The sequence below is a fragment of the Alosa pseudoharengus genome, unplaced genomic scaffold, assembly GCF_046254945.1.
Source record: "Alosa pseudoharengus isolate Yale_2024_CS ecotype anadromous, Long Island Sound unplaced genomic scaffold, YU_APseudo_1.1 YU_APseudo_1.1_scf_17, whole genome shotgun sequence".
Lineage (NCBI taxonomy): Eukaryota > Metazoa > Chordata > Actinopteri > Clupeiformes > Clupeidae > Alosa > Alosa pseudoharengus.
Window position 1 is genome coordinate 6,665,675 of NW_027468640.1, and position 26,673 is coordinate 6,692,347.

General features: G+C 39.9%; 1 protein-coding gene across 10 annotated transcripts in view; it reads left to right on the top strand.

The window, feature by feature from the left end:
• The window catches only part of LOC143127181 (NLR family CARD domain-containing protein 3-like), a 237,603-nt gene that overhangs the window by 26,004 nt on the left and 184,926 nt on the right, over nt 1-26,673 (top strand). For 8 of the 10 annotated variants that reach the window (XM_076288498.1, XM_076288503.1, XM_076288500.1 and 5 more), the window contains exons 6-18: nt 3,785-3,860; nt 3,993-4,188; nt 4,380-6,174; nt 6,327-6,500; nt 7,985-8,158; nt 8,589-8,762; nt 8,987-9,160; nt 9,795-9,968; nt 11,248-11,421; nt 19,378-19,551; nt 20,407-20,580; nt 22,832-23,005; nt 23,510-23,683. The exons of 1 other annotated variant lie outside the window; for it this stretch is intronic. In XM_076288498.1, coding sequence (XP_076144613.1) covers nt 3,785-3,860; nt 3,993-4,188; nt 4,380-6,174; nt 6,327-6,500; nt 7,985-8,158; nt 8,589-8,762; nt 8,987-9,160; nt 9,795-9,968; nt 11,248-11,421; nt 19,378-19,551; nt 20,407-20,580; nt 22,832-23,005; nt 23,510-23,683 — 3,807 coding nt within the window. Of the gene's footprint in view, nt 1-3,784; nt 3,861-3,992; nt 4,189-4,379; nt 6,225-6,326; nt 6,501-7,984; nt 8,159-8,588; nt 8,763-8,986; nt 9,161-9,794; nt 9,969-11,247; nt 11,422-19,377; nt 19,552-20,406; nt 20,581-22,831; nt 23,006-23,509; nt 23,684-26,673 lie in introns of those variants that run through there. One more of the 10 variants, XM_076288513.1, reaches the window with a different exon arrangement.

Genomic DNA, 26,673 nt, shown 5'->3' on the forward strand with positions numbered 1-26,673 from the left:
CAACAGAGTACATATCAGTTATTTCCTTAGATGTTTTGTTTAAGAGCAATCATGTAGACTAGCATTTCAAGTTACAGAATATAAACTAATGTGTTAGCTTATGGCTAATGTATATGAGAAATCCCATAGAGATGCTAACGATTAGCATAATCAATAAAAGTAGATATTTGGAGCCAACTTCAGTCCATTTACGAAAGGGTTACATAAGATGAGTTCTTTGTTTACTGACTATTTTCTCTCAATATAATACGTGTAGAAAAAATGTGACTGTTTAACTCATCAATGCCACTTGAACAAGTAGCCTAGCTGCACAAAATAAACAATAGGCGTGCGTGTGACAACGTGGATGGAGGTAGCCCTATGCGTAGTAGTACCTCCACCTACTGGTAGGACTGTCAACGTGCAACATTGTATTGCCTTTGGGCAAAGAGTAGCCTTTAGAATCTTCTATTCTCTTTGCTTTGGGGTTGTTGGCGATTTGACAGGCTTATGTTTCATGCCACTTAAAGACATGTTAATCTTAAAGTCATTCAAAGCAGGAAATCAGTAGGAAATATGTGCTTGCTTTTATTGAAAGGCTGTTTACATCCTCAGCACGGATCCTATCCTTATCTCATAATTACGAGATCTCGTAATTACGAGATAATTATCTCGTAATTATGAGATAATATGTCATAATTATGAGATACTATCTCGTAATTATGAGATAATATTATCTTATAATTATGAGATAACCTGATTTTTTTTTTTTGTGATGTGAATGCAATGCGCCACCGTATAAATCAGGCCCTAAGTGTCTAGTTAATAAGAAAACATTGTCTCCACCTCAATAGTATGGACTACAGTGGATATGTAGGCCCGTTGGATTGTTTTCTTTTTTCAGGTCGGGTCATTAACCAGCGCATTATGAGGGTCAGGCAGTGTGGATTGAACAGAACGGTGATGCAGTGGTGAATATAACGAGAAACTATGATTAATTTGACTCCAAAAAATTAAGAACTTGACCTACAATAATTACTAAGTAATAGCAGAGTAGTGGCATTTAAATCTTCCATTAATGTGCGCACAGGATGCACACATGCATCCTCGAAAATTCTTAGAAATTCTCAGAACGATTTAAAAATTTTAAAGCACCCTTGACATTGGAACAGTGCTTGGCTAGATTCGATGACATAACGTACTTGAAAAAGCATCTTTGAAGGATCCGTCCTTGTCTTTGAAAGCCACTCTACCCTAAAAATCCAGAGTTCTCGCGAGAGCTAAATATGAATATGCTCAGCGAGTGACTCTGGCGACAAGTAATTATGCTCATTACCTATGGCCGAGCTGCACCAATCACATTGGTGTATCTGATATAGGCGGGCCAGAGGAGAGCTAAACAGATGATGACAGCGCTGCGACGTCGGTGTCCGGAAACATTCGTCGTAGTGTTATACAATTGCGTTGACGTCCGAAATCGGTCAGTAAACATTGGTCGTAGTGTTATCCAATTGCGTCGACGTCCGAAATCGGTCAGTAAACATTGGTCGTAGTGTTATCCAATTGCGTGCAGTGATTTTTTCAAATGCATGCTTGGTGCCATTTTCATTGGTCATAGCCAGACCCTGAATCTTTTGGATTGGGTCTGGTCCTCCAGGCTAAAGACATTCCTCAAGTTACATAGAAATTTACATGGAGACCCCTGAATCACCAGGGATTTTTTCTTATCTGAAAACAGGGGGTGTGGGTGCATTTGAAGTATCCCAGGTTACAGAAACACCATATGCATTAACTTTACTGTTCTACACTGACAATAATGTATTTTTCCATGGAGACCTTTGAAATGATATCAGAAATGAGCAGATTATCATTTCTCCTTTGACAAATATAGTTAGAGTTAGAGTTCAGGTATTTTCCTGTGGTCCAGGAGCCTAAGACTGAGTCAGGCCCTCAGCAGGGTGACGAGAACCAAGGCCAAATGGCAACTGAAAACAGTGACTTTCCAGTTCAATGTATGTATAAACGGGGTTGCTGTTGATTACAAAGGCTTTTGTGAATATGAGACCTTTCCACTGGTTTAGATATGCAAATTGCTGGCCTTACAGATGGGTGCGGGTGTTAAAGAACCTTGAGCCACGCATCACTAGAAGGTAACATTCTGCTGGAGCTCCTTGTATGCCTTTGTTCCTACTACGTCTAGCTGATTTAGATGGCAAGGCAACATGGTTTGCTAAACTTTCACGGCAAAGGCGTCCCAGCTGTGCATTAACGCAAACCCCCCAATTCATGAGCCTGGATTAACGGTAGTCCTGATGATTTTTTTTTTATGCACATGGTTTTTGCATTTTAAGTACGGGCACAGGGAGGGAGATTGTATAGCCTGGGTGCCATTCAGAACTTAGTCCCGCCCACAACATTTGAGGTCGGGAAGTTCGGTCTGGCATTGCTCCATTATGGAGCAAGTATGCTCGCCCTAGATCGGGCGGACCAATCAAATTGGGCTTTACGATGATGGACAGGTGAGCAACAGCGCCTGGTCTATCACGTCATCTGAGCACGCTTAGATTAGGCTTATGTTTGAAACAAAAACGCTGTGGCTAGAAGGATACATGGCTTTTAAGACCCCATATGGAAAATGCATATTATTCAATGAGGTTTTATCACTGAAAACGATTATTTCCGAAAACTTTGGCCAAAGTTGAGATGTGGGAAAACTCGTGGTTTCACTTTCAGCAAGGGAAAACAGCGCTGTTGCATTGCGACATGTTCCCTCGTTCGTTTGAAATCTCTGATTGACCACCTGTTCGAGGGATTTGCGACAGCCTTTCCCAGCTGTTTTAACATGTTTGTAGCATATCAGTGTTCAACAGAATTATTTTTAAAAACGGAGTTTTTACCTAATAGCCTACCCTACTACGTATCTCTTAGATTTCGCTAATGAGTGTTGTAGGCTAGGAGTTATTGACGGCACTAACTTTTACAAAAGACCAGAAAACAATGTTAAGGCATTTCTGGAGAAGAAGGATGGTTCGTGTGTTTTCTTTCTACACCTCACGGTAAGCTATTTCGTTGCTCTGATTGGTTAGGTCTATCCAATTGAGTGCAGAGGCATTCCCCCCCTGTATCGGTTGAACCACGCCCCATAATTAGGTCCCAATGGAGCAGTATCAGACTTCTGGCTAGAATTGAGTATGACTACGTCAGGCTAGAGATAGTAATAAAAATCTCTCAAATTTCTCCAGGGGCCATGATCAGTCAGTCAGTTCCTGACCCATGATTTAGATGTTTGCATTTGCACTATGAAGAACATCCCAGAACAATCCCATTCCCATATGGGAATTTTTTTATATTTTATTATTTTAGCCATGGTTTGGCTTGGCTTAGTGGGAAGATCATCCATAGTGCAGCTGGTGAAAATGGGATAAAATCTGTGGCCTGTAAAATTATTGTACACCTTTCAACCTTGGTATGACTTATTTCTATGGTCCTGCCTTGGTACCTCTCACTGTATTAATAGACACAAGAGTTAATAGACACAAGAGTATTTCTTTGCATGGACAGTTACAAGTGCAACCGTGTGGACAAATTATGCAAAATATATGTGTTTTCTTCTAAATGGGTCACTGAGCCCATACCAGTTTTGATACATCCACGGGTTTTCCGAATTTCAAAATGTTTTACCATAGAGTTGGGCCTGCCATAGACTCTAATGGCATAAGAACCGTGGGGATCGCCTTTACCCACAAAGACATGCATGCACAACTAATGGAAGTCAATTTGTGGTTTGTTGTGCCTTAAAACTCAGTGGTCAAATGGAAGAATGCAACCTAGATGCTTTCAGTGACCAGTTTACCCAGAGGGACCTCAAGCGCATATTCCAGGTTTGGATGCAGCCACATCATGCTGCACTAATATACACTTTTTACATGTTACAGTACAGAACAATAACAATATAGTCTCATTCAAAACCTGGGTATTGTAATGCAAAGTATAACCAGATATTTATATACCAGTTGCTTGAGGAGAAAATCATCACCTTTGTGAAGAATGAGCTGAGGAGATTCAAGAAGATTCTGAGTCCAGATTACCAAGAAAACTTTGAGGGTAAAGAGCAGGATGACATTGATGCCAGAGAAGGGGCTCTTAAGATGGCACTGCACTTCCTCAGGAACATGAAGCAGAAAACTATCGTTGACAAACTGCAAGAAAGTAAGACATGTTCCTTCATTTGTATTTGCTTTGGTTTTCATCGATACGCTACATTAGAGAAACAGAAATATCACTGGTGTCAGTGCCTTGCAATTTATATATTTTGAAATATATAGACTAGATGTATTTGTTGTCAGTGACTTCCATTAGCATGATTATATTATATTATGTTTTATTTTTTTGTGAATTAGATGAACAGGATATACTTTGTCAAACTGAGCTGAAGAGAAATCTCAAGAAAAAGTACCAGAGTGTTTTTGAAGGAATACCCAAGCAAGGGAGCTCTGCTCTGCTGGAAAAGATCTACACAGAAGTCTACATCACAGAGGGAGGAGATGGAAAAGTAAATGAGGAGCATGAAGTCAGGCAGATTGAGTCCATATTCAAAAGACCAGCTGGACAGGAGACACCAATCAAATGCAGAGAAATCTTTAAGCCCTTACCTGGCCAAGACAAACCAATCAGAAGTGTCATCACAAAGGGAGTAGCTGGAATTGGCAAAACCGTCTCAGTTCAAAAGTTCATCCTGGACTGGGCTGAAAGAAAAGAAAACCAGGATGTCCACTTCATATTTCCACTGCCTTTTCGGGAGCTGAACAGCATGAAAGAAAAACAGCTCTCATTGATGGACCTTCTCCACCACTTTTTCTCAGAAATAAAGCAGTTAACTTTTCCCAGCCAGGGGAAGTACAAAGTGTTATTCATCTTTGACGGTCTGGATGAATGTCGACTCCGACTAGACTTCCAGAAAAACGAAATATTGACTGAAGTGACAATGGTCACTTCATTGGATGTTCTCCTGACAAATCTCATCAAGGGTAATCTGCTTCCCTCTGCCCTCCTCTGGATCACTTCTCGACCAGCAGCAGCCCATCAAATTCCACCTCAGAATGTTGACCGGGTCACAGAAGTACAAGGATTCAACGACCCTCAGAAGGAAGAGTACTTCAGGAGGAAAATATGTGATCAGAATCTTGCCAACAAAGTCTTCTCTCACATTAAATCATCAAGAAGCCTCTACATTATGTGCCACATACCAGTGTTTTGCTGGATTGCTGCTACTGTTCTTGAATTTCTTCTCAAGACTGAAGGAGGTAAGCAAGTTCCAAAGACTTTGACGGAGATGTACACTTATTTCCTTGTTTTTCAAACCAAGCAGAGGAGTCTAAAGTTTGAAGGAGTTTATGACAAAGATCCACAGTGGAACCGGGCTAGTCTTCTTGCTGTAGGAAAGTTAGCCTATGAACAGCTGGTGAAGGGCAACCTGATTTTTTATGAAGACGACCTGAGAGAAAGTGGAATTGATGTCAGAGAGGCAGCAGTACACTGTGGCATTTGCACCCAGATCTTTCAAGAAGAGTCAGGCCTTCATCAGGAAAAGTTGTACTGTTTTGTGCATTTGAGCATCCAGGAGTATCTTGCAGCTTTGTATGTGCTTCTGACATTAATAACGGAAAGGATAGATCTCATGTCCCCAAAGAAAGCCAAAACTGTCATTCAGCTTCTAAAATGGCAATCAATGCAAAAATCCATGACCACCTTACAGAAGAGTGCTGTGGACAAAGCCTTGGAACATGAAGATGGGCGCTTTGATCTTTTCCTCCGTTTCCTTCTTGGCCTCTCTCTGGAATCCAACCAGAGACTCCTCCGTGGCCTAATAAAGAAAGTTACAGATCAAGACAAAAAGGAAATAGCCAGTTACATTAAGACAAATATCAGGGAGTATCAATCATCAGAAAGAGTTATCAACCTCTTCCACTGTCTGAATGAAGTCAATGATCACTCCTTAGTGGAGGAGGTCCAGAGCTTCCTGAGTGCAGGGACACTTTCTGAAGCCAAACTCTCATCCACACAGTTGTCAGCTCTTGTGTTTGTGCTTCTGACATCAGAAGAAAAGCTGGATGTGTTTGATTTGAAGAAGTACATCAGGTCTGATGAATGTCTCCTAAGACTGCAGCCGGTAGTGGAGGAATCCCAGAAGGCTCTGTGAGTAGGAATATGAGTGTATTGGCAGAAATGGAGGGAGTAATAACATGGCAAGTTGATATTATGATTCAGAAACACAACTACACTAATTTACTTATCGTACCAAAATCCTTTCCAGAGTCTAGTAACTAATGGAATGTTTTGTGCTTAAGGCTCAACAGTTGTGGGCTCACTGAGAGGAGCTGTGCAGGTCTGGCATCTGTCCTCACCAAAGCATCTTCAAAGCTGAAACATCTGGACCTCAGTGCCAACAGTATTGGAGATACTGGGGTCCAACACTTGTGTAGTGGACTGGGTGACCCAAACTGTATACTGGAGACACTCGGGTAAGACATTTAAGTATTCCTTAATGATCTGTTCTGTGGCTTTATTTGGGCAGTATGATGCATGTGTGTGTGTTGTCTGTGTGTGTGGGGGAGGGGGGGGGGGGGGGGGAGGTTGCAAATGGTAGTCTGGTAGGAACGGGGAGTGGGATTTTGCCCTTTTGCTCCAAGTCCTCTGTCATTCCTGAACTCACCTCACACACGCAAACACACACTTCACATATTAACTCATTAGCCTTTTCGGTAACACTTTACTTGATGGGTGAGTTCATAACACATTCATAGCAGCTGTCATAAACTGCACATAAAGCATTCACGACTGTTTCATGAGACATGACTCAACATTCATACCAAACCTTTTATGAATGTGGAAGACAGAACGATGACAACTTGTCAAAATAAAAGTCCAACAATCACAAAGCAGCATTGTCGTTTTTCTCTCCAGCCTTTGTAAATATTTCATGAATATCTTATGAAGCCTACATTGAATGTCACTTTACTATACAAGTTGTGAAGTATTCATAATCACTGAATTTAACACTGCGAGGTAAACTAGCCTACATTCAGCTGACCCGTATTTGTGTAACCTGGAACGGTTGGACATTCCCAGTAGCAAAAGATGAGAAATCATCTGCAAAGGTATCATAAAACAAATACATTTTTATGAAACAAAAATTATTTGCTTGACCATGTTCTGTCTTTTTGGCCCTTTTTGGCCCATTGACTCAGATGTGACGTGATCAGGTAAGAGGTTTGGAACAAAAACGGCAATACTGCTTTGCAATTGTTGGACTTTTATTTTGACACATTTTTGTCGTTCTGTCTTCCACATTCATGAAAGGTTTGGTATGAATGTTGAGTCATGACTCATGAAACAGTCTTGAATGCTTTATGTGCAGTTTATGACAGCTGCTATGAATGTGTTATGAACTCACCCGTCAAGTAAAGTGTTAGCGCATTTTCTAATCCTCTCTGGTAATTTTTTGTGAATCTCTCTCTCTCTCTGACACACACACACGCACACACACACACACACACACACACACACACACACACACACACACACACACACACACATTATATGTACATACAACATTATTAGGTTGTTGTAAAATTGTAAAATACCCTTCAAGCTTTCAAATCATCAATTAACTTAACTATGGATGTGAAACCTGAGGTGCTTTCAAATTTCTTGAACATTTTTTGTAAACATTCCATCTCAATGGCAACTCTCAGTCCAACTCCCAACATCACGGAAAACTACCTCCTCAAACTCTTTGCGAGTGTCTGCAAGCATTCTCCGAAAATAGAAAATTGTTTGCAATCGTTCGCTTATGTTTGGTAATTTGAACAAACCTCTGAACATGAAATCTTATTTACTCAGTATTGCAGGGAAAAGCTACCAAAAATATAAATATAAATAAAATAAATATTATTAAATATTGGGGATTTTCTGGTGCATTAACTAAATAATCCTTTCCTTCTAGGCTCTCTGACTGTAGTATCACAGAGAAAGGCTATGGTAGTCTGGCTTCAGCCCTGAGGTTAAATCTCAAATCCCTCAGAGAGCTTGATCTCAGAGGAAATGATCCAGGGGAATCAGGAGTCAAACTGCTTTTAGACCTAAAGGAGGATCCACAGTGTACACTGACAAATGTCCAGTAAGTATCTTTGGACAGTCCAGTTGTGTGACAAATATTGTTAAAGGCTTCACATGGACATAATATTTCAAGATGATGATGTTTTAGACTGCTTCCAGTTGATGCTGTAGTGGAAACACCTTCTGTAGAGTTCCAGTTGGTCTCTTTTGACCAGACATGAACATAAGATTTGAAGGGACCAGATATGTTTAGGTCCTGCAGAGAAAACTGAACCTGTAAAATGTAAAGACCAAGCAGGTACAATAATCATAAACACACAAATGGTAAGCAATGCATCCTTCCCCCTGAAAAAAACCTTATGTTGCAGGTCATCATTTAGTTATTGCTCGATTGCCTGACTTGCCAAAGTTTTTGAGGTTTTTTTATGCACAAATCAGTGATTTTTATGTCAGGTGAGATACAAGGTTTGTTGTCCTCCTTATTTGTCCAGGTTCCTGAAAAGTAGTGCTGCTGAGGAAGCCTGTGCTGCTGTGGCTTCAGCTGTGGGTTCAAACCCCTTACTCATGACTGAGCTGGATCTGAGTGGGCGCATACCAGGAGTCTTGGGAGTGACTCAGCTGTGTACTTTACTGCAGGATCCCCACTGCACACTGCAGACATTAAGGTTAGTGGGTGTTGTTGTTGCATTCACACACACACACACACACACACACACACACACACACACACACACACACACACACACACACACACACACACACACACTACTTAAACCTTGCTGCCTACAGAACCTTTAGATATACTTGGAAATATTATAAACAATATTAATTATTGTGTGTAAACATTGTGTATTTTTGGTGCATTGACTAAATAATCCTTTCCTTCTAGGCTCTCTGACTGCAATATCACAGAGAAAGGCTATGCTAGTCTGGCTTCAGCCCTGAAGTTAAATCCCAATCACCTCAGAGAGCTTGATCTCAGAGGAAATGATCCAGGGGAATCAGGAGTCAAACTGCTTTTAGACCGAAAGGAGGATCCACGGTGTACACTATCAAATGTCCAGTAAGTATATTTCTGGAGGAAAAGGGGACAGTCCAATTATATGTCAAAGACTATCAAAGGCAGGCCCCAGCCGTGGCACAACTGGCTGGGGCACCTGCACCGTACGCCGGCGACCCGGGTTCGATTCCCGCCCCGTGGTCCTTTCCGGATCCCACCCTGACTCTCTCTTTCACTCACTTCCTGTCACTCTCCACTATTCTGTCGTATTAAAGGCATAAAAGCCCCCCCCCCCAAAAAAAAAAAGACTAGGCTTCACATGGAAATCCTACTGTATATCAAGCTGATTAACTTTTAGACTGTTTGCAGTTGACTTTCTGTTGTGGTGGAAACGATACAGTTAGTCTCTAAAGACCAGACAAAAACATAATATTTGAAGGGACCAGATAACTTAAAGTCCTGCAGAGAAAACTGAACCTGTGAGATTTTAAGCTGCAGCATCAGGACAAACAGGTAAAATAATCATGTGCAATGGGTAGCAATGCATCATTTTCAAAAAAGCATATAATATGTAGTAGGTCATCATTTAGTTATTGTTCGATTGCATGACTTTCTAAAGTTTTTGAGTTTTTTCAAGGCCACATCAGTGATGTTTATGTCAGATGAGATTAAATATTTCTTGTCCTTATTTGTCCAGGTTCCTGAAAAGTAGTGCTGCTGAGGAAGCCTGTGCTGCTGTGGCTTCAGCTGTGGGTTCAAACCCCTTACTCATGACTGAGCTGGATCTGAGTGGGCGCATACCAGGAGTCTTGGGAGTGACTATGCTGTGTGCTTTACTGCAAGATCCCCTCTGCACACTGCACACATTACGGTTAGTGCATGTTGTTGTATTCACTTTACATCCCCATATGAGGGGAACTGTGTGCTTTACTGCAGGATCCCCTCTGCACACTGCAGACATTACGGTTAGTGCATGTTGTTGCATTTACTTTACTGCAGGATCCCCACTGCACACTGCAAACATTAAGGTTAGTGGAACAAGACTGTACTCACTCGCTCTATCTGACTCATTGGTGGTCCAAGGTGGCTGGAGTACACAATCTCTATAAACACAAGCACTTGTCCAAGAGGAGGCTCTGCTAGAAGAACCTAAAGTAGCCTACTACACTGTAGCCTAAATTTTGCAAGTGAAATTGTCTTGTTTTGTGGAAATACTTCTTAAAAATAAGCTAAATTTTCTGGCAAGATTTGCCAATAGAACAAGAAGATACTTATAATAAGGTCAAAAAACTTAAATCAATTTGCAAACATGTCTAAAATGATTTGTTATAAGCAACTAATAGAAAAATAAGCATATATTCACTTGATTAAGGTTATTTATCTCACTTGCATGAGAATTAGATCTAGAATTCTATGATTGTTTTCCAGTGTACAGTAGGGCTCCATGATCTCATTTCACATTGAAGTGTTTTATGTTTCTTTGTTGCCTTTTGCATAAAGATCACTTGAAAGATCACTGCATGATCACTTGAAGTCTTTTCACCCATCTTTACCAGTGGAACCCTTAGTCAAATAATGATAATATTATGTTATATGATAGCCAGTGATATGGTGGGCTTAGCAAAAGCTATGCTGACAGAAAACAAAACAAAAAAAAAAACGTCATGTTAATGTAGAGGGTTCAGCTGGAACCATGTTAAGGAGAAATGCTAGTATTTGCTTCCCTCTCCTTACTGAAGTTCAACCTATTGCTGACATAGGCTACAATGTTGGGGACAGCACATTTTCTGCATAATTGACCAGAACTGCCGCAACTTCTGCATGCACTTTGTTTATCCATATTGACACACTGCCATAATTTGGACTCTGAACCAATGTGGGAGGGGTGGGCCCTGATACGAGTTGAAAACACACACACACACACACACACACACAGTAATTTATTCACAGTTAAAGGGTTACTGTCAAGTCAGGACTAAAAATTCTACAAATTCTCATTTAAAATTCTCTCCATGTTTTTGTATATTATTTCATCACACAGACACATCCCAGCCCACACATTATTTGTACAACATTGTTAACAAATTATTATAAATTTGACATAAATGTTTGGTTGTCCAAAGAAATTATTCTCCTACTTCTCTCTATAGCCTGTTGAACTGCAGTATTGGAGAGGAAGGCTTCAGAGCTCTTGCATCAGCACTGAGATCAAACCCCTCACACATGAGAGAGCTGCAGCTCAGTGGGAATAAAGCAGGAGACTCAGGAGTGAAGTATCTGTTTTCTCTTCTGGAGGATCCCAACTGTAAACTAGAGAACCTACAGTGAGTAATACAAAACCAAGTACTGAGTTGCTGTCAATGAAGTTGAAAGTATTTTTTTAACTATTTTTCTCACACAGAAATACACATGTATTTTGTTATTCACACATTATCAGTTAATAGTTTTTTTAAAAAACATATCTCTCTGCATTTTCTTTGTCACAAACACACACACACACACACACACACACACACACACGTACAGTAATTTCATTGCAGTTAAAGAATTACTATTAAGTCAGGACTAAAAACATTTATCTCCCTGGTCTTTTTATATCACAAACACATCCCTGTGCACACATTACTTTTCAATTCAGTTCAATTAAATTTGATTTGTCACATGCAATTATACAGAGTATATGTGGTGAAATGCTTTGTCCACTGTCTCCATGGCTGTGCAATGTGTAAATAAATAAGGAAATAAATAGAAAAAGAAGAGAAGAAGAAGAAATGTCTAAAGTGCATGAGGTTTTTTTCCAACATGCTTGTGCTTCTGCTACAGTTCTCATTCAGTATCCGGCAAAGATTCTAGAACAGAGCTCTGTTCTTGAATCTTTGGTATCCGGATAGCTTGGGGACAACAACGTTTCCACATTCTCTCTGTGTTGGCCCTCAGACAGTGATAATGTTTTCCAGAGCATAGGGCAGAGAAGAGAGAGAGACAGTTGTTGGGGTGACTGGGATCTCTGGTGATTTTCTTTACTCTGGACTTTACTCTCCTGATTTATATTTCCTCTAGACTGGGTAGTGCACTCTTGGTGGTACAGTCAGCTGATCTCACTACTCTCTTTAGGGCTTTACAGTCTTGCTGAGTGCTGTTTCCATACCAAGCTGTTATACTCCCAGTAATAATACAACCCCAAAACAGAAAAAGTTGGGACGTTGTGTAAAATGCAAATGAAAACAGAAAATTGAAAATTTGGACTATTACATGGAAAGTAGATGTTAATTTTGAATTTGATGCCAGCAACATGTTTCAAAAAAAGTTGGGACGGGAGCACATTTACCACTGTGCTGCTTCACCTCATTCAACCCAGTTCTGTAAATGTTTAGGAACTGAGGAGACCATTTGCTACAGTTTTGAGAATGAAATGTTGTCCCATTACTCCCTGATATAGGATTTCAGTTGCTCAACAGTATGGGGTATTCTTAGTCATGTTTTTCATTCCATTATGCACCTAATTTGACAAATCTGGACTGCAGACAGGCCATCTTAGCACCTGGACTCTATGGAGAAATAATATTTAAATATATGCAGAATTCATTTTGCCATTGTTTTCCTGAAATATTCAAGGTCGTCCCTGGAAAAGACATTGCCTGGATGGCAGTATATGTTGCTCAAAACCTGTATACATCTTTCAGAAATGATTGTGCTTTCACAAATGTGTAAGATGCCCATGCTGTAGGCACTAATGCTCAACACTGTCATAGATGTTGGGTTTCGAACTGAGCACTAAAACAAGTTGGATAGGTTGGATATTTGGATAGGCCCTCTCCTCTTTAGCCCAGGTTAGTCCATGATTTCCTAAAATAATGACAAACTTTGATTGGTCTAACCACAGGATCTTTTTCAACGTTACCTCAGTCCCTTTTAAACAAACTCAGGCCCAGATAACAGGGTGGTATTTTCTGTATCATGTCTCAATACAATTTTAGCTGTTACAATTTTGGCTGCAGTTTTTGAATTGAGCATCAAACTGGGCACATAGACAATGGTTATTAGAGGTTTTCCTGAGCCCAAACAATGATAGGTCTGGACCTAATAATATAATAAATGTGAAGTGAGCAGAATTTAAGCATGGCTGCATGTGACATTTTTTACAAATCAAAATGACATAATCCTAACAGCTGTTTTGAGTCAAGGTTATATGCTTAGCCTATTGAATAACTTGATGATAGAAAAAACAAACCATTTTGTGGAATGATGCATCATCTGAAATTTGCAACGGTGTGACTCAAAAACATTCTCTGGTGGCCTATAAGTGACATCACACTCTGTCTTTAATTCGGGACCATTATCGCTCGTTTCAATTTAGGACCTTGCAGTTGGAATTGTCGTTTGCTTATTCAAAGTCTAAAGACAGTCCAAAGTAGCCTGGGCTATTCATATAAGTGACATCACACTCTGTCTGCCACTCGTTGCTTGTCGCTGGTTATGCTTTGCATGTGTGGCATTCTGAGACGTTCTTTAATTCGGGACCATTATCGCTCGTTTCAATTTAGGACCTTGCAGTTGGAATTGTCGTTTGCTTAAGTCTAAAGACAGTCTAAAGTAGCCTGGGCTATCCGCTAAGTGTCCGTTTATTGCACATCATTTTTCAGGTCATTTTGAAAAGGCACTGCATAGCCTACCTGTGTGTGTTGGCGTGTTGTTGCAAAATCCGCAGAGTTCACTTTATTGTTGAGGTCAGACATGTTAACACATCTTGCACTCGCTTAAGTTTTTACCATAGACTGTAAAAAAAATAGGTTTTTACTCGTGTAACTTACACTGATCCTGTTCTGCCAAAGCCCTTCTATCCTCACTGCAGTACAGTGCTGTGTGGGAGGGGGAGTGGCTAGTGGCGAAAGCCAATGTGCTTCTTTTACCGATATATTTAACGATATCTTTTGCATTTGTTATTCAAACAACGTCAAATTTGGCACTGCACTTACTCATGCCTGTAGCAAGACACCTGCCAAGTTGATGAAATCAGTCTGACAAACGGTCGACGGTCACACATCCGGACACACACACAGACGCTTCTTGCTTTATAGATAGATTATGTCCTGTAGATGATGAACTTATTAAAAATGTCACAGTTTCATGTTAAAAAGCATTAAAATGACATTGTTTCAACATTTGTGCACACAGTTTTACACAGAGTGATGAATATCCCTACATCTTTACTTCTAAGAAACCCTGCCTCTCTGGGATGCTCTTTTTCATACCCAATCATATTGCCAGTTACCCTAATTAGTTGTGAAACATTCTTCCTTTTGATTTCTTTATCATTACACAACTTTTCCAGCATTTTGTTAACTCCGTCCCGTCCCAACTTTTTTTAAAACATGTTGCTGGTATCAAATTCAAAATTAACATATATTTTCCATGAAATAGTCAAATTTGTCATTTTCAACATTTGATATGTTGCAGTGTTGTATAAAGTACTAGAAAGCAATACTTGAGTAAAAGTACAAGTATCGTACTAGAAAAAGACTTTGGTAGAAGTGAAAGTTACCTTTTAGAATATTACTTAAAAGTCTTAAAGTATCTGATATATACTGTACTTAAGTATCAAAAGTAATTTTCTGATATTTAATGTACTTAAGTATTTGAAGTAAAAGTAAAAAGCAAGCGGTTTTATTTTGAACTTTTATTGTGAACTTTATTTTGGCTTTCTTATAGTAAAGCATAAAGCATATTCAGGCTTCCCATATCTTCTTAATCTCACTCATCAAATCAAAATCACATTCTTTTCTAGGACTTTTCAGGCACAATTCTCTTAAGTTCAAAGAACAAACAGCATATTTTTAGAGCTGACATCAAAGAAAAAAACAGAAACAGAAATTTCACTTTTGTATGAACTTCAGGTAAAAATGAAAAATAAATAACTTATTTCTTTTAAAAAAAAATGACCTGCTGGTAGGGAGAACATTTTGGTCATGTGGTATGAGCATTTCTAGGGCTTACTCCCCAGGTCACCATCTTACTCTCTCACACACACACACACACACACAGGCCACCTATGTCCTGCAGCTACTAATATGCCAGTCATTAGTTGAAACTGAAAAGGTGTCTGTTCATCTTCAAAAGAAGCTGGTTTTCAAAGTTGCCAGAATTCAGTGCCCGGGAGTTTCAGGCCCAAGACCGGCCCACATTTTCCATAGTGGTCACAATTGGATAAATGAAGCAACATTTCAGCTCTTACTATCCTGTAGTTTTTATTAGTACCATGGTTCAACAAATGTGTAAAGCAGGGGTCTCAAACTCAAATGAGCTGGGGGCCAATTCTGCCAACGTCATCTGATTGGAGGGCCGGCTATTTTTTTCAAATACCACACAAAACTGCAAACAGAAAGTGCAAGTGTTTTTATCTAGTTTTAGACACCTGTGCTAGCAACCTTAGCTTATAAATAAAATAATGATAAAATAAATATTAATACAAATTATAAAACAAATGAAAAGCATAACAAACGGTATGTGTGTGTTTCACACCAAATAAAAATATTTTCCTCTCATAACTTTTTTAAACCTGGCAAACTATAGGCGTCAGGGTTAAGAAAGCAACACCATTGGCTTGAAAGTGGTCAGAGATAAAGTCCTACTGTAAATGTAAAAATCTTTGAGTAAAACAAAAGTTTATGAAGGGGGTAAATTTACCCATCTAATTTGCCACTGGATGGCAAGCACCTCAAATTATGCACCTTTCAGTAAATACTAGATGAACATATTTGAGCAGGTTTACTTTGCTTTTTTCATATTACCCACATGGAAAACACCTAAGATGTATACCAACACCTGAGATGTATATGGTTTCTAAACCACAAGGCCTACAATAAAGTATTCTGGTTAAATCAGTTCCTATCGCGGGTAATCTGAGTACCCAGAAGTTCGCATCATATTGCGGGTGACTTTGTAGTTTAGAGCCCTATTTCTACTAGCCCTGCTGTCTGTACCACGTCCATTACGGACACTATCATCACGATTACCACTGCAACCTCCAAGCTATGTTGGGCAGAGGGTCGAAATAAGCATGGTATGGTTAGTGGACACCGTCGTATACACGCAGACGCACCTCCATTCAATAGACGATCGATCATAATCTCCAAAAGGATAGGCCTTCAGATTTAGAATAGGTGAATAACAGCCTACCTAAGACTTCATCACACGTAAACGTTTTTCAACATTTGGTGTAGGCCTATTTCTGCTTAATTTATGCTTCAATTTATGCTACACTATGGCCTGCATCGCTTCCGCATCATTACAAATGCACGTCTTTGTGTTTCTCGCGTGTAATACAAGTATTTCCTGAAAACTTTGCGCAGCGATTTTGGGTTTGAATGAAGCTCTGGATGTCTAGCACATAGTGGAGCAGAGTACAAATGAGATTTGTCACCGTACTTGGAACTATCGTCTATTTTAATCAGTATCGTTGTGTGTCGCAATTAAAAATAGTCTCAAGGGCCGGATTACATTATTATTTTGACATACGTCGCGGGCCGGGTGTTAGGTGTAAAGGTTATATAATAATTCACTTCAACTGAGAAGTTAACAAAAAAATGTAGCCTATCCCACGCTTCCACAAAGAGGCATATTGAACTAATGTTAAGGCGACATGTTTTTTGCATGGGTAGGCTATATTGTTGTTTGGTGATTTAGCCTACTCCTTTACTACATCCTCTTCTGAACAAACATATAGGTTTATCATGTAGGGTAATTGCTCTTTCTTAAATAACTTTAATTTATCCTCTCTACTTGTCCCTGTAGTCATGGCCTCCTCATCACTAATTTCGAGCTCATCATTTTCAGTGGTCGACTGGTTGATCTGCTGCTCAGTCTCTCCTGGCCTCTTTCTACCATCCATCCTTCCTGACGCTTGTGTCTACTATAGGGCCGGCTCGGCTATCCATATCTGAGAAAACTTTTTGGAAAAGACGGGCTATATGGACCCAACCAACTCTTTTTGGGAGGGGAGAACTCCCTCACGTAGGCTATAACCCATGCAGAGGCATAGAGCTGCACAGTCCCGCCCACAGCCGATGCCGGAAGTAAAAATTCAATGCAATTTCTCCATTGACAATTGCGGTATAAGCCATAAAAACTTAACTGCACGTGGTAGACTTAAAACCAGCTACGGCTGTACTAAGCGATTGTATATGCTCATATAGACGCCAAGAGTTCATGGGGCACTAACCTTGTTTTGAGATAAATGCCTTTTATTCGCGATCTCTTGGATAAGTACTTCATTACCCACAATCCTGAACAATCCCCCAATCCCACAGTGATGCCTCTGATTGGTGGAAAGGCCGTATGGTCATAGTTTGAAACTCTCTCAGCGAAGATGAACAAAGATGGCGGAGTATTTTACTGCCTATGGCGAAAATCTTAATATGATTAAAAACTTTCTTGACGAATATTGGTACTTGTATCAACAAGGATTGTGGTTTATACATCACACGAACTTAGTCAGGGCCAGTACACTATCAAATAGACCACTGTAAATGTTAGTTCAAACACTCAAACTTTTCAGGTACCCGACAGGCTAACCTTTAGCATTTCCGAGATTGTATGCCATTACATAATGCAGCTAACATTAGCCTACATGCTGCAACACAGGTATGAAATATATTATGTTTTAGTCAGTGTCCAAAGGAGTGAAAGACACTTTAAATCGGGTCACATTATTGACTGTTGTGTGTCCGAGAGTCAGCTTGTGGGTTTTGTAAGGGCCAGCATGTGGGACAAGACCTACAAGTTGTGGTGAGTTAAGCAGGGAGGTTGGTAACGTTAATGCTGCTAGTTAACATCAGCTAGGCTGTAGCCTTCATACTGTATGATTCATATCAATCATTAACCTAGGAATACTTCTTTGTGCATTTAATGAACATTTTGTGTAATAATTCACGGCAAATTAATAAACTGAATATGGTGGTCCAAGAGCAGACCATGCACCGGTCCATGCATCAGCCCGACTGAGCAGTGATGACAGCATAGGATGACAGTCAGGTACGGCACACCATGTTGCTAACGTTAACGTTAACCACTTTCACACACACACAATATAAAATACACAATGATAAATATAAAATTCAATATCAAAACACTATTATTTACACGATTACTCCTGAAATAACTGCTATTAACTGCACATTCACTATAGACTTTCAGACTATCAGACTTTTTTTGGATTTTCTCTTAGTTTTTTCACTCGAAATGATATGTTGTATGCTTATGAGTTATGCCGTAGCTGGTTAGCCTAAGACATGCTGTAAAAGTCTTTGGATACGGATTTTTCCAAACGTCAATGGGACAAATGAATGGGAATCTTACATCCGGCACCTAACCGCATTTTGGCTGTGGGCGGGACTGTGCAGCTCTATTGCATTGGTTTCATGCACAGAATGCGGAACGTGTCCTACTTTAAGAAAAGATACGGCCATGGGTGTATGACGTTCTCTTCACCGAGTTCACCACTATCGTCGGGGTGGTCGTCTATGATAACGGGAGGTCCTCCAGTAGGTGCTCGTGCTTCCATGGCGGTTTCAGTTGTGCGTCCTCCTCCTTTAGCAACAAACAAGCGCTGAAATAGAGTGCGCAGCGTGCGGAGCGTGCGTAATGCAATCTAGGAGCAGTGATTCGCCAAACCTCCCTTATTGCAGTCGCACACATTTCTTCTAATTTTATGTTTTAGTAACGAGCAACGAAGATACTTAGTGGAAATATAACGGAGTAAAAGTATACATTTTATTTAGGAAATGTAGTGGAGTAAAAGTGAAAGTTGACATAAATTTAAATAGCGAGGGTAAAGTACAGATACGTGAAATTTCTACTTAAGTACAGTAACGAAGTATTTGTAGTCCGTTACATTACAACACTGATATGTTGTCTGTGTCCTTTTAGCAACTAAATATGAGTTTAAGAGATTTGCAGATTATTACATTCTGTTTTTATTCACATTTTAAACAACATCCCAACTTTTTCTGTTTTGGGTTTGTACTTTCAATGGTGGCTCTATAAAAGTTCTTAAATAATTGCTGAAGTAGTCTAAAGTACTTCAGGCATCTGAGGTGAAAAAGACGCCAGTGAATCAACATGTTTGGTCCAAGTGAGATCTTCAGAAATATGAACAAGATATTTAAAACTCTCTACCCTTTCCACCTGAGAGTCGTTGATCTGGAGTGGTTGGTTAACTTTCTGCTGATCACGCCTGAAATCTATACACATCCCCTTAGTATTTCTCCTACTTCTCTCTACAGCCTGAAGAACTGTAGTTTTGGAGAGGAAGGCTTCAGAGCTCTTGCATCAGCACTGAGATCAAACCCCTCACACATGAAAGAACTGCAGCTGAGTGGGAATAAAGCAGGAGGCTCAGGAGTGAAGCATCTTTCTTCTCTTCTGGAGGATCCCAACTGTAAACTGGAGAAACTAATGTGAGTATCACAAGACTGTTGGCTGTTTTTCTCACACAAAAACGCATTTGCCTGAAATCGGTTAATATTACTTTTACCACTCTGCCTTTTATTCTTGACCACAAACACACACACACACACACACACAAACTCTAAAAATCATGACAAAAACACAGGATGCAGTATTATGGCCTCAAAATATATGATTTATGATAGCAGCTAATACTCAACAGAATTGTGCACCAGCATATCAAAATAAAGCCCTGCAGTATGGAAATCAGTAAAGTCAGTAGCGTGAGGTGTGTGTGGATGAGATGAATATTTGGTGGCACATGTTGCATGAAACAAACACAATAAACTGCAGGGGAGGAACTGGGGGTCTGATCACCATAGCAGCAGTGATGTTGCACATGGCAGTCTGGTAAGATTTTGCCCTTTTGCTCCATGGAAGTGTCTGTCTTCCCCAAACTCACCTTAGGACACCTGTGTTACAGTTAGAGCCCCAATTAATCTCCTCATCTGCCCTGCGCCTGTGCTGACACACATGCAAACATACACTTACACATTAACCCATTAGCTTCTAGAGGGTTACTATTAAGTCAGCAGTAAAAGCATTTTCTAAAATGCACGAATGCACGCACAGGAATTCGTCCAAGAAGAATTTGTCTACAGTTAAAGGGATACTATTAAGTCAGGACTAAAAATATTTTCTCTCTTCAGTCTCCATGGTCTTTTTGTCTTTTTATCACACAGAAACATCCCAGCGCACACATTATTTGTACACACAATCTTAACAGATTATCATTAATTTGATAATAATGTTTGAGAGTCCAAAGGTAAATTAAGATAAAGTATTTCTCCTACTTCTCTTTACAGCCTGTGGAACTGCAGTATTGGAGAGGAAGGCCTCAGAGATCTTGCATCAGCACTGAGATCAAACCCCTCACACATGAGAGAGCTAGATTTGGGTGGGAATAAAGCAGGAGACTCAGGAGTGAAGCATCTTTCTTCTCTTCTGGAGGATCCCAACTGTAAACTGGAGAAACTAGTGTGAGTATCACAAGACCAAATACTGAGTATTTTTAGCTGTTTTTCTCACACAAAAACACATTTGTGAGAAATCGGTTAATTTTATTTTTACCACTCTGCCTTTTCTTCTTGATCACACACACACACACACACACACACACACACACACAAACACAGGACGCAGTATTATGGCCTCAAAATAAATGATTTATGATAATACTCAACAGAACTGTGGACCAGCATCAAAATAAAGCCCTGCAGTATGGAAATCAGTAAAGTCAGTAGCGTGAGGTGTGTGTGGATGAGATGAATATTTGGTGTCACGTGTTGCATGAAACAAACACAATAAACTGCAGGGGAGGAACTGGGGGTCTTATCATAACAGCAGTGATGTTGCACATGGCAGTCTGGTGAGAACAGGGATTTTGCCCTTTTGTTCCATGGAAGTGTCTGTGTTCCCCAAGCTCACCTTAGGACACCTGTGCTGTGTTACAGTTAGCACTGTCAAGATCTCCGTTCCCCCTTAGGAATACTTATGTTGGAGATTGCTCAAGTCTCTGTTTCAGCTGTGAATGTGTTCACTATTTGACAGTCTTGATGTATTTTTTGCTCAACAGCAGAGGATGGGGCTGTCAAGGTCACTCTCCTCTCTAGAGTTGATTTACTGTCTTACAGTTGTTCAAATTCACCCTTTGAAACTGTTTATTTCATTACCTTGCACATGAGTCTGTGCATTTATCTAATTCACAATAAGCATATGCAATTAGACTTTTCCCTTTAGTGTGTTGACTATTTATTCAACAAAATGTTAAGGCTTTGAGTTTATTTGCTCTCTGACATTCAGATCGAGCTCATCACCAATCATTTGCCTTTTTGGAGTATTATAATAATTATTATACAACAGGATATGAAGGGTTTTTTGGCATGGGGTGCTTTCTATAAGATCATCTCTCAATGCAAATCAAACCAGCTATTAGTGTTAACTGAAATATAACCATGCAAAGTCCTGCAGAGAAAAAACTGAACTGTAAGATTTAAAGCTGCAGCAACAGGCCAAAAGGGTAAAATAATCACAAACAGAGAAAAGGGTAACAATGCAGCCTTTCCCATAAAAAAGGCTGAGTTTATTTGCTCTCTGACATTCAGATCGAGCTCATCACCAATCATTTGCCTTTTTGGAGTATTATAATAATTATTATACAACAGGATATGAAGGGTTTTTTGGGTTTTGTTGGTTTTTAGGTTTTTTAGGTACAAATACAGGTAGTACTTCTGTAGCAGACTTCCACGGAGAGGCAAGGAGAATATACAAAAGCAGGAAAATTATATCAATGCAATAAGGAACAAGACAAAAATCAAACTAGACTGGTCTGTTTTTGCTCGATCTCACCGAACGTCTAGGTTTATTAGGAGACAAAAAGAGATTAACTGTTACAAACAAGCATGCAAGCTAAATGTTCTAATCTAGGTCTTCATTAAAATTCCCACAGCACAATGGTCACACTATCGTATATATATATGCCATGAAGGGGGGTAGGGCTAAGTCACAGAGGCTTTGGAGTGGAAAAGTACTGTCTTGGGTGAATGTGCCACACACCTGACAAACATCAACACACACACACACACACACACACACACACACACACACACACACACACACACACACAGCAGTGACCTGCAATACATGAAAATGCTTCTGGGGTGCCCAAACTGGTTACAGGCATTTTTCTCTTATCAACAGTTCATGCAGCTGCAGAAATCTACGTGTCAAAGAGTTGTCTGGTTTGTCTATAATTAGTAGTCAAAATGCCATTCATCAGCCCACCTAGGCCCTCCATAGACAGCCGGTCCAATGTGGGGGTTGGGGTAGATCACCTGTGGGGCAGCAGGGTCTCTGGACAGCAGGGGCCAGGCTGAGTAGTCGCTTGGATGGGGATAAGGGTTATTGTAATTCTGAGTGTGGTGGTTATTGGCAACAGGGACTGTTTGCACACACACGAGCGTGCACGCTTTTACAAACATTATATGTACACAACATTATCAGGTTGGGTATATTCTCTATTGTAAAATACACTTCAAGTTTTCAAATCATCAACTGACTCTGACCAAATCCTCTTTACTCTAAATCAAATCCTCTTTACACAGCTAAACAAGAAACCTAAAACTTGCTGCTTACAGATTAGATATCATCTGAAATATTGGAAATGTTATTTAATATTGTGTGTAAATATTGTGTGTTTTCTGGTGCATTGACTGAATCCTTTCCTTCTAGGCTCTCTGACTGCAGTATCACAGAGAAGGGCTATGCTAGTCTTGCTTCAGCCCTGAGGTTAAATCCCAATAACCTCAAAGAGCTTGATCTCAGAGGAAATGATCCAGGAGAATCAGGAGTCAAACTGCTTTTAGACCTAAAAGAGGATCCACAGTGTACACTAACAAATGTCCAGTAAGTATATTTGTGGAAGAATATTGGACAGTCCAGTTGTGTGAGAAGCAGGCAGATAAAGGCCAGTTATTTCATGGATCCAGGATACTATGCATCCTGATAAAGTTCCCTTGGCCTTTGGAATTAAAATAGCCCCACATCATCACATACCCTTCCCCATACCTAGAGATTGGCATATGGTGCTTTCTATAAGATCATCTCTCAATGCAAATCAAACCAGCTATTAGTGTTAACTGAAATATAACCATGCAAAGTCCTGCAGAGAAAAAACTGAACTGTAAGATTTAAAGCTGCAGCAACAGGCCAAAAGGGTAAAATAATCACAAACAGAGAAAAGGGTAACAATGCAGCCTTTCCCATAAAAAAACAAACATATGTTGCAGGTCATCATTTCATTATTGCTTGATTGCCTGACTTGACAAAACGTCTTTTTATGCACAAATCAGTGATGTTTATGTCAGGTGAGATAAAAAAAAAGGTTTGTTGTCCTCCTTACTTGTCCAGGTTCCTGAAAAGTAGTGCTGCTGTGGAAGCCTGTGCTGCTGTGGCTTCAGCTGTGGGTTCAAATCCCTTACTCATGACTGAGCTGGATCTGAGTGGGCGCATACCAGGAGTCTTGGGAGTGACTCAGCTGTGTGCTTTACTGCAGGATTCCCACTGCACACTGCAGATATTACGGTTAGTGGATGTTGTTGCATTTACTTTACTGCAGGATCCCCACTGCACACTGCAGATATTAAGGTTAGTGGATGTTGCTGCATTTACTTTACATGAAAAAACAAGGAGGAGGAATGCACACACAAGTAGAGGTGCTGGCCAGGAGATTATCAGAAGAACAACAGAGTTGCCACACACTGTGATTTACAGTATATTATTTATTCAACTCAAACATTTCAGCAAACAGCCTTTATCAAGGAACCTTTGTGCGGCTACTCTGTCCTTATGCATTCACTTTACATAAAAGAGCTGGAGTTAAGGTGGGGTTGTTGTGATGTTGTTATGAAATCAATCATTGTTGTTTTCTTAATTAAACCAGCATTAACCTGAACTTTAAATGTTCAGGCATCCTGTTGGGCATTCGGACACCGTTGCACAGTTGGTTTGATGTCATGATGTCAACTGGTTAGCGAGCATAATGGATTTAAAATTTGAAAAATTAATTTTACAAAATTGTGCAAAAGATATATTTGAAAGCCAAACCTTGTGGCATGTTATACAGTTGGTTTTGAGTCACAAGGTCAATTGGTCAGAGCACAATGGATTTCTTTTTTTTTTGTGATCAAATTTTTATTGAGAAGTTGCACATCAAGTACAAAAATATAAATTCGAGTGGGCAAGACAAACATGAAGTCATTAATTAGCACAAATGTAAGCATTCAAATTCAACTTAAAGACTTAAACAAAACAAAACAAAATAGCACCTACCCACCCAACCCTCAAAGTAATACCCAACTAACACAACAAATAACATACAACACGTAATACAGATAAAAAGATAAATAAATGTAAAAAAAAAACAAGAAAAATGATAAATGAAAAGGCAGTCCCATGCACTCCTGCCTGCATGCAAGGGAATGCATCCAAAACAATGTCAGACACACATACAAGAATAGTGACATAGACAGACAAAACATACACACACACATACAAAACCACTTCAGGGAAAGGAAGTTATTCCAGTCAACAATACAAGGGGTAACAACAACAGGAACTAAAAAGTTACCTCAATAAGCCTTTTAAAGATTCTGCAGCTGTCTGCCAAGTGCATAGAGTTTTTTCTGTGGCACCGTGAATACGGCCAGTTGATAATTCCATATAAACCACGTCCAAGAAGGTCAGGATCCATTGTCTAACATTAAGCGTCTGTGAGGGTTTCCATCTCGTAACAACTAACTTTTTCGCAGCTGTCAGACCAGCTAGAAAGATGCGCTTGTTTAGCCTAGATGTGTTTAGCTCTGATAAGTAATTTAACATCAGAACAGGCAAGGTCGCCGACACTGGTTCACCCACTAGATCTGACAGCGTTGAAGCAACCTCATTCCAGAACTGCGCCACTGGTGGGCATTCCCACATCATATGCAAAAATGTCCCAGGACACTTAAGATTACAAAAGGAACACAAAGGGGAGTCTATCAGCTTCATACAGAAAAGTTTACGTGGAGTTAGATAAGTTCTATGTATGAAGTTAAAATGTATCTGCTGATGGTTAGGGTTACGTGACGCCTCCTTTATACTTTCCCAAACATCCTCCCAGTCAAACTCTGGATCCAGAGCAGGATAATCCTGTCTCCATACTCTGTCTAAAGGCATTGCAGGACACGAGGATTCTAAAATAAACTTGTAAAACATAGATACCCTGCCCTTGGTTCCATTTTGCACTGAAATCAATTTACCTAGGGGATGAATGGGCAATGATTGCTGCCAAGGAACTCCATAAGCGTTCATAGCTGATCTGGTCTGCAAGTAAAAAAAGAAAGAGGAGCCTGGTAGATTGAATGTGGCTCTAATATCCTGAAAAGAACCCAAGGTGGTGTTAGTGTATAGATCTTTTAAATAACGGATACCTTTATCCCTCCAATGTGATGGAGAAATAGGTCTCCCCCCAATCAGCAACCCTTTGTTGTGGAATAGAGGGGAAAGTGTATGCCACTTCAAGGAAATCTTACATTCTTTTTCTACTAAGCGCCATGTTCGAATCACATTGGAGACTAAGGGACCAAAACGTAACATGGTTTGTCTATCTGAGACATTAGAAAAGAGGACATCCTCTAAACTCCATGGTTGTACCATTTTTTCCTCTAACCCACGCCAAGATACTGGTATGTTAGCATCCCTCCATGTAATAATAGGACGAAGCACAAAGGACCAATAATAATATTTAAAATTAGGTACCGCTAAACCACCATCTCCTCTACTTCTCTGCAATATAGAAAATTTAAGTCTGGGACGTTTTTTGTTCCAGATAAACTGGGAAATGTCAGAATGTAATTTCTTCCAAAAATCTGTGGGGGGGCAGAGCGGAATCATTGAGCTGACAAAATTCATTCTTGGCAAAATATTCATCTTTACAATGGCAATTCGGGCCTGAAGTGAGGCAGGCAGAATCGTCCACCTATCCATATCACTCTTAACGGTTTTGTGTATTTCCAAAAAATTATGAGTTGTGGTACGATGTAGCGAAGGAAAAATCTGAATTCCAAGATATTTAAAGTGCTGGACAACAGGGACCTTAGCAGGAGAAGGCAGTGATTTTGCAGCGGCATTCAAAGGAAGAAGAGCAGATTTGGACCAATTGATTTTAAATCCAGAGTAAGCACCAAACTCCTCACAAACCGATAACAAATTTGGTATAGACTGGTTTGGGTTTTCCATAAAAACTAAAATATCATCTGCAAAAAGAGCTACTTTATGCTCTGTGTTTAAAATGGAAATGGGTTTTATGGAGGCAGATTGTCGTATCATTTGCGCCAAGGGCTCGAGTGAAAGAGCAAATAGCGAAGGGCTCAAGGGACAGCCCTGTCTTGATGACCTAGTAACAGGGAATGCAGTGGAGAATAATTGCCCGGTTAGAACTTGAGCTGAGGGGCTAGAGTATAACACCTGAATCATATGAATGAACCCTTTGCCAAATCCCATAATTTCCAATACAGACCATAAAAAGGCCCACT